At 42.8% G+C, this 9076-nt stretch overlaps 1 protein-coding gene across 2 annotated transcripts in view; it reads left to right on the forward strand.

Annotated features, from left to right (window-relative positions):
• PITPNB (phosphatidylinositol transfer protein beta) overlaps nt 1–8482 on the forward strand; it is a 59749-nt gene extending 51267 nt beyond the window's left edge. The window contains exons 9-12 of one of the 2 annotated variants that reach the window (XM_081542843.1): nt 1554–1664; nt 3331–3453; nt 6783–6868; nt 8175–8482. In XM_081542843.1, coding sequence (XP_081398969.1) covers nt 1554–1664; nt 3331–3453; nt 6783–6830 — 282 coding nt within the window. In that variant the 3' untranslated portion in view covers nt 6831–6868; nt 8175–8482. The remainder of the gene's footprint in view (nt 1–1553; nt 1665–3330; nt 3454–6782; nt 6869–8174) is intronic. The other variant, XM_081542842.1, reaches the window with a different exon arrangement.
• The last annotated feature ends 594 nt before the right edge of the window (nt 8483–9076 follow it).

Here is a 9076-nt window from a genome sequence, read left to right on the forward strand (position 1 = left end):
TCTTTTGAGAAACTTTCTTGAAAAGCTGTTTTGCATATTCAAGTTACTCTTTGAGCTCGTGTAGGAATAAAGGAGAGAGAGAACTAACACGTGCTCAGCTGAGTCCCACCAGCTAAGCACGGAGCATACATACCCTGCCTTATTTAGTCCTGACAACAGTCCTGAGACACGGCTCTGATCTTGGAAGTACACCAGGACTGAGCCGGGAGTTTGCAGGACGGCCCTTTCCCTCCCCAACGCCTGCGGTCCCCGCCCCCCCCCCCCCCACCTGGGAATCTTTGAGCCCAACCTGCCTTCCGGGCTGGACTGGGAGCCCCAGGGGCAGGTCCACGGCTGCCTGTACTCACTGCTGTGGGCCCCTCCCAGGCTCTCTGCTCCGGCAGTCAGGCGGTCCGTCTCCTGCACTCACCACCTCAGGAGAACTGTGATGCACAGTGGGTCCACGGTGAGGACACTGAAGTGTGTGGCGAGCTCCTGGTTCACACCCTCCCCCAGCTCACTCCCTCCCCCAAACAAACATGCTGTGTGTTGTGCCAGGACAGAGATCATCAGCAGTACTGGAGGGTGCAACGTCCCCCCAAAAAATTTTTATAATGAAAAATTTCAAAAGCAGTCAAGAAACCAAAAGCATAGAACTATAAACGCCTCCACTTAGATTTGACAGTTGTTAACACTTAGTCATGTTTGTTTTTTCCCTCTTTCTCTCCTCTCCACTCCAATTTTTTTTCTTTTATTTCTGAACCTAAAAATCCAGAGTTAAGTTTTCATACTCTGGACCTAGGGTAACGTGTTTTGAGGATCCAAATTCTAATTGCTTTTTTGTTTTCTTATGAAAGTAAATTCTAAACATTTTGTTTTTCCAATCCAGATAGTTCCCCACCCTTTCTCCCTTGCTTTTTTCTTCCCCCATCATTTTCCCTTTTTTACCTTAACTCTCGACTACATTTAAACTATGAGGTATAATTATTTGTGGAAATTAAAGTCCTGATGTGTGGAATTTGCTTCCAAATACTTGGTAATGATAGATGATTTTTGCTACTATATACCTTTTCATGTCCCCTCATTTGGTTGGAAAATACCACAATTAATAGCAGTGCCCCTGCACTTGCCAGTGCTAGAAGACAAGTCAGTGCCTAGGCTTCCTCGTGGTTTTCTTACTGAGGCCCAATAAGATGGATGAGGCCCCAGCACATCCACGGAGGGACTGCGATAATGGTGTTATGAAGAGCTCCACACATTAAAGGCGTGCTATTGACACAATACGAATAGAATTTGGTACTTAATGTGAAATCCGAATACTGTGATTTGAGGCAGAGCGCTGTGCCTATTAAATTGTAGAACCAGGAAGTAGCCTGCTCTGTGGAAGGAGGGTCGGCAGCAAGGGAACACTGCTGCTTTTGCTAAAATGATTTCAGATTCCCAGGTACCCGAATTAAACACATACGGTGTGATTTTCTTCATGGATGTCTGTGATGTTGTTACACAGCAGTCAGTTTTAATCAAGACTTAAATATTCAAGTCATGATTTCGCATTTTCGATTTTCCTTGTCCAGAAGGAGCTGGCAAACGACCCTGAGTGCCCTCAGATGTGTGCCTATAAGCTGGTGACCATCAAATTCAAGTGGTGGGGCCTGCAGAGCAAAGTGGAAAACTTCATCCAGAAGGTAAAGCCTGTCCCAAACGCAGTGACTTGAGTGTAGGTTAAGATCGGAGGTGGCCGTTAGTGGGATGTTGTGTCTCTGGCCACCTTTTCCTTCTCGTTTGGGTGAAATTCTTATTCCAGCATAGGTCCTCTCTTGTCCTCCTTATTCTCCCTACAAACAGCAAAAACAGATACCAGCGGAGGTTTTTAAGGGGCTTTCTCTGGGGAAGAGCAAAGCATTCGTTTTGTGCCGAGTGCTTTCCTGATGGTTTGCCCGACTCTTCTGTGGGGAGCCCTTTGCATGTCCCCAAGGGAACCTGGGTTCCCGCACTGGCTGGAGGGGAGAGGCCAGGCCTTGCTTTTGAGGCTCCTCTGTCCCCGCTGGGCTGATGGCCCCCCGCAGGCCTCTCCCGACGGTGCTGTCTGTGAACTTCGCACCTTCTGGGGGGATGTCTTCCTCAGGTCCGCACTGGGAATGCTTACACGGAACCTGCAGTGAAGTGATCTGAGTGTGGACCCCGGTTCTCATTACTTCTTTTTTATGTCTTCTTCATTCAGGAGTTAGTAACACAAGTGTTTTGATCTAGAAAGAGGGGAGAATTGCAGTTGCATAGATACACGTGATTGTAATTTCGTAAGGAATATGAAAGTTTCTTTGGTATTTAATTTTCCTGTAGGGTGAATAATTCACTCCATTATCATTATTTAGAAGCCCCTGTGTTATCTTGCAACTTCCCACAACTAGTTGTATCTGAGTTTCACCATAACTTCTACTTTTAAACTGTAACTGCTCTTTTTTTTTTTTAAAGAAGGATCTTAAAGTTTTGGAAACTTACTATTCCTAAGCCTGCTTGCAGGTAGCCACAGTAGGCACTCTGTAAATACTGGCTCTCTTTCTTCCTCTTGGATCAGAATAACAGGTTAACAATCCACTTCTGATAAAGAAGTTACACATATAATTGATGAGGTCCCTTCTGTTCATGGAAAAAAAATTTAAAGTTGAAGATTGTCCAGAAGTATTAAAGTACTCACTGTTCATTGCACTTTTCTCTCTTCTTTGGAAAGTGTAGTAAAACTTAAATAATCTAGCAGTTAGAGCCACGAATTGCATATGTTAAAGTCCCTAATTTTATGTATATATACACACACATATTACACATATATATACCTATTAATAGTAATACTAGAGCAGGAAAATTAATGGAGGATATGTAGTAATTCTTAATTTAATAAAACATCTTATTCTGAAGAACCTAAGACTCTTCTTTCAGTACATGTTGTATTCTGCCTCACAGTATTTCTTTGAATTGCAGGAGAAAATGACAATGTATGGTCTGTAGCAGAAGTCAAATTGACCTTAGGTCATTGACATTAGAAAAATGTAAAAATAAGTTGGGTCTGGCAGGAGCTTGTGTTGTATTTGAACACGTCCACCACATTTTTTTCAGTTTCTGACAAATCATTCTGCCTTTGCAAGGAGAATTCTTTCACATTTCTCAGGGAGATTTTTCTTTTTATTTTGCTTTACAAAATGTTAATAGGATGGAATTAAGATTTTCACTAATTGAAATAGTGGTCTTTAAAGCCAAGAATATGTAATTTCATGGGTTAACTGGGGCATATAAAGTTAATATGTTTTTAATGTTAGAGTTTTGCCATCTTACAATACTTTTCTTTTGTTTTAAAAGCAAGAAAAAAGGATATTTACAAACTTTCATCGCCAGCTTTTTTGTTGGATTGACAAGTGGATTGATCTGACAATGGAAGACATTAGGAGAATGGAAGATGAAACTCAGAAAGAACTAGAAACAGTAAGACTTCCAATTTTGTGGAAATTCTCTAACTTCCCTTTTCTAAAACTGTGTCCGTGCTTAATAAGTTTAGACTTAAAATTAGGAAAAGTGTTATTGAAAGCCATTTCTTAATCTCTGTATCCTTGTTAAACTCTGGTTTCTTAGACACTAATATCCTTCTATTCTGATTTCTCTTTTGTTGAGCATCTTCATGCAAGTAGACTAGAACTTTGTTGATCTAGAATTTGTTACCCGTAAAATGTCCAGTGGTTTTGTATTCTCTTTCACGTGTTGGTTCTCTGTGATGGTGCCTGGTTCACAGTCCTTTAGGCATTCACTTAACTTAGGCCAAGTCACCTCTGTCATTTCATTATCACAATAGGTTATTAACGTTAGCACAGTAAGTCCTAGTTCCCTCTTCTGTAGCCAAGATAAGAAAGCCAGTGGTGTTGTCATTGATTCCAGAGGTGCTTCCTCCCACCCAAGCCAGTAATGACTCCTTATGTCTTACAAGCTTGAGGCAGAAATTCAGGTGATCCTTGGGCTAGGGGTCTGCCGGCCACATCTCAGAAAGTCCAGCCCACCCCGGCTCCTCCCCGCACCTGTGAGCCAGCCCTGCAGCTCGCCAGCGTCCCCTTTCTCCCAGAGTGGATGGTTCTCCCCAACTCCTCTTGCGTGTGTCTGGTTTTGCTTTTGCTCCGGGCTGCACATCTTCTCAGTTGAAAGTAAGGCCCCAGGGGGAGGACAAACGCGAGGAATGTCCAGTGGGGCTCGTGGTCTCCATGCAGTCACCCCGAGTCCTGCCAGCAATCCCAGTTTGGGAAGCACCACAGGCAGGAGGGGAGTGTTTGACAAACGCCTGTGTGTGAGGCAGGAACTCCATTCAATCACAGGAGACTGGCAGCAAATCAGGTTCTTTGGCACAGAAGGAAATCTATTTGTCTGGCACATAGCGTTGTAAAGAATCTGTGTTTAAAATTGCTTACTTTTGGTGATTACAGCAGATCTGCTTCTAATTAGCTTTATACAAACCTTCTGAGAGGACTAGCACATATTTTCTTTATAAGGCAATAAAATGTTTTAACCTTATCTTATGTGTAAAGTAAACTTTAAGCAGCCTCCAGCTTATGAATGGATTTTGTTCCAAAAGATTTTAAGTTCAGTTTTTGAAATTTGGAACATGTTTCTCCCGTAGTGACAACATTATAAATCCAAGTTTGGTTTGCAGGCCAGCAAACAGAGGCCTCTCTAACCTCAGTTCCTCACACTTAACAGTATGGCTCTGAGTTCTGGGTCTTGGGAGCGGGGTGATAGAATGGCTAGTACAGAAGACTGTCCCTTGCTGCCTGTATTTTTAGGCTGGCCCCAGGCAGGATGTTTAAACAGGCAGGAGTAGGTTATGGGTGCTTGCTACCTTCCCTCTGCTGCCTCTGTCCCACATCCGTCGCTTGTGTCTCTCAAGTCAGACACCCTTCTCTGAGCAGCGCCCTCACCACCACAGTCTCAGCCCCTTGCCCCCGCCTTGCCTGGTTCCGCTCCTTCTAGGTGCTCCAGACTCCAGAGAGCCACCAGCTCTGCCTCCAGCCCCTCCGAGCCGTGGGTGTCAGCTGAACACTGAAAAGAAAGACCAGGATTACACCCTCATCCTCACTAAGCTTACGGTACAGCCTTGGCGTCTCCAAAAGGTGATTTGCCAACACCAGTTAAAAAACCGAAAATGGACTTCCTTGTACTGGTTTGAACTCTGAGGAAGAAGGCTTTCTTTCGGTTTTGATTTCTGTGCCGAGGCCGCACCTGTAGCACGAGGAAGAGTGGTGATGGCCAGAGGGTAGCGGGCCCCTCAGACGGCCGATGGCTGACGCCTCCTCTTCCCCGGGGGCCGTGCTTGCTTCCCTGTCAAGGTTTTAGTCTCAGACACCTGAGCGCAGCACCAGCAGGAGAGCCCTGACAGGAGGTGGTGACTGTCTCCCACCTGTGGCAGACCTGCAGGCCCAACTGCGTCTCCATGCTCACCTGTCACTCGTGAGTTGGGAATTGCACTTGAAAAGAAGGTGTAAGATAGACAGGTAGTCACACAGAAACCCAGCTTATCAGAAAGCATCATGATTGTACCCATGTGGCCTAAACTGACGAATTCCCTCGTAAAGTTGGTAGAAATCTGTCCTTGGTTGAGGGTTGCGAGCCCACGACAGTGTCTTTGTTGAAGTATTTCAAAAAGACATCAAGTCAGATTTCAGGGTTAAGTGCTGGTCATCTTAATGTTAAATCTCACTTAGGTTACTTTGCTCTAGGTCACCGAGGACAGCTTTATTCCACATCATGTCGCTGCTGCTCTGAGTCCTGACGGTTGGTTTGCGGGCATCTTCTCGGTCTGGGCAGCAGCATGCCTGCAGGCCAGCATGCCTACCCAGAGTGCTTAACATTTCCACGTCCTCTTCACCAGGGAGGCATTTCCCCTTTCCTTGAGGTCCTGTTTCCCTGACACCTGATGATAGAATTTGATGTGTTGTTATTCTCTTCTTAATTCTCAAATATTTTAAGAATTGGGTTTCTTTCAAATGGGTTTTGGCCCTGGAGAGAAAGCATAGCGTCTGGAGAGGTCAGGCATGAGAGGAACGCCCCTGCCTGTAATCCCACAGAGAAACACTGAGATTAGGCCCAGCAGCTGAAGGAATACTGAGGGCAGCCTTAGGCTTGTTCTTACCTGGCCCTGCAGGGGAGGGTGGTGGGAGGGGTTGAGCTTCAGAAATGTGTCTGTTGCATGTGTTCCTTTTCCGTCCATCCTTTTCTGAATTTTCTCATCAAGTCGTCTGCAGGCCGTTGTGAGTGTCTGTCCTTGGTGAGGCATCCTTGTGTCCTTGTTTCTCTGTGCCTTGTTCCTGTGCGTTCCTGTTCTTTCGCCTCCCGCTCTTTAATAAACTTCCTATGAAGAAGTCCCCCGAGGGACACTGGTCTCAGAAGCCAGAGGTGGCCACACCGCATGGTCCAAGGACTGAAAAAGTGAACCAGACCATCAGGGCCTTTTCTCACACTGTTAACGGTGAGCAGTCTGCTCACCCTGGCCATCTTTGATAATTTCATGTCATCAGTCTGCAGGCTTTTGTTTCCTGTTTTCAAGAATAGATATTAACATATTTTTTTGTGCTGTGTAAGAAAAGCCTTTTGCGAGATTTTCTTTAGATCAAGGTAACTAGAATGGCCTCAGAACTTCATTTCTAACGTGGATATATGCTTGTAAACAGGCAGCGGTCACTTCACAATCTCTTCAAGGTCTTTTTCTCCCTTTGCTTACTAACCCAATGTAGAGTCTGTGATTTCAGCAGCTCATGATTTTATTTTACGTTTAGATGCGTAAGAAGGGTTCCGTCCGAGGCACGTCGGCTGCTGATGTCTAAATGAGTCCCCTGTAGGGTCAGAGACAATATCAAACTGTGTAAGTGAAGACCTGGGTAAAAAGAATGTTTAAAAACCAATACCATTTTGGTAATCGGTAGTTAACTTGCTGAGTAGAGACTGTGTTAAATGTGGTTTACTTTTTAGAATTTAAGAAAATTTAATATATTTCAGACATTGACAGTGAACACGAGTTATTATTGTATAAGAATTTCATCTGTGGAGCAGGTTGAATTTAGTAATCCCTAGTTAGTTCTTAGTATTGCAGGTTAGAATCCAGCTGCCAAGTACACTCACTCATCATGCAGCTAATTTCCCATTTATAGCCAGTTAATTGGAGAAGGCAGTGGCAACCCACTCCAGTACTCTTGCCTGGAAAATCTCAGGGATGGCGGAGCCTGGTGAGCTGCCGTCTGTGGGGTCACACAGAGTCGGACACGACTGAAGCGACTTAGCAGCAGCAGCCAGTTAATTGACCTATTTCTCACTAGGACCTTTTGTGGTTGGTAAGGAAACATGTAAAAGCATTTAAAATCAAAGATCCTTCATCCCATGCCATAAGGGCCAGTCTCAACAATTCATTTGATTTGAAATTTTTTCTGAATACCAGTAAGTCTTCCTTCATGTTGACTCTTCAGGTATCTTTACATTTAGCTTTGATTTGTGTAAATACACTGGTTTTCATTACTAATGTGAAATATTTATATGGTGTTACTTCGTTCACACACATTCACATGTCCAGATAAGAGATTTTCTTATGGGGAGAAAAAAGAACATTAGAATCTAGCCCACATGTTGAGACCAGGATGGGGAAACAAAAATAGGCAGTATACTGTTGCCATTTGTCAATGCTGAACTGTGGTGTTTATTGAGGAAATGGCAAGACAGAACAGTCCTCTCACCTGCTGTCTCTTTGCTGCCCCCTGACATGTGCTGCCTGCTCTTCAGTTACTGAACAAGTGGTGTTCAGTCCTGAGGAAAGTAGTACCAAGTAAGAATGGATGAACTCCACCAGGGCTCCTCCAAAAACCTTTTTCTTAAAATTCAGTGTTCACTTAAAATTTTTTAAAAATTTATTGCTTCTTTCGTTAAGTTTTCCTGAGTTTCTGTGATTTATTTCTGCTTCTAGTTTAGTTTCCCTCTGATGAAACAAAATATGCTCTTAGTAAAACCTGAATCAAGAGATTAAATGTTAAAAATGCAGTAGCTGGGGTGCACTGTCTGTCAGAAGTTTCGCTACACTGAGGATTTTTTCCCTAGAGAATGTTTGCGACAAGCTGTGGTCTAACGTTTTTTGTGTGTCTTTGTATTTTAACACATTGCACTGTCTTTTGATTTTCTTACAGTTACGTAATCAAGGTCAAGTAAGGGGAACCAGTGCAGCCAGTGATGAGTGAAGAAGAATCTGACCATGTCTTGCAGTGTTGATGTTTCCCAGACGTGTGCTTGTGGTTCTGTGCCCACAGGCATGGGTCTCAACTACGTGTGTATATATGTTTGTGTGTGTCAATCTGTAGCTGTATATAAAACGCATGTAGAGCTACAGATCCCAATACACACACTTGTGTATATATGTACATACAAACATACTGAAGGGATTAGTACAATTTCTCCAAAGTACTGTACCTATCTTCAGCAAGAATGCAAAAGAAAATATTTTCAGTATATATACCTGGAACAGATTTTAATAATTATCAGAGTAATACCATTAATGGATGAATTGACTGCAATGTAATACTAGCTGGTATGTTTCATAAATGGCAAGTTGTGGACCAAGATATATATATATATATATATATACATATATATATATATAGCCTTTTATTACTTTTTTGTTCTTTTAAATCAGTCTCTTAGAAATTTTAATTTTAGTCCCATAATCAACAGAATCCCACAGGAAAATTTATTAAAAATCTTCTGGTATTCCAAGGAATCTGGAACGAAACTCTGAATGTATTTAAAATCATTTGTTTCTGGATTTTCATTATCATACAGCCAAATTGGACAATATCTATTAGTAAAGGGAGTTACAGGCCAGTTTTTACTTATTTGCCCCTGAGGTAAAGATCCTTTTTTAAAACTTCCATTTTTTATTGAATTTTTGTATTTTAAATTTCAAGTATTTTTCTACATCAAGTCTAGGAAAAATGGAAATGATGGTCTGTGATTTATTAAAAAAAAAAACACACTGTATAATTTTTCAGGCTTCTGTTAGGCAAAGACAGAAATTGATGAAGAAATTAATAGG

This window comes from Giraffa tippelskirchi, chromosome 11 (genome assembly GCF_054371585.1).
Source record: "Giraffa tippelskirchi isolate mGirTip1 chromosome 11, T2T-mGirTip1v1.2.pri, whole genome shotgun sequence".
Lineage (NCBI taxonomy): Eukaryota > Metazoa > Chordata > Mammalia > Artiodactyla > Giraffidae > Giraffa > Giraffa tippelskirchi.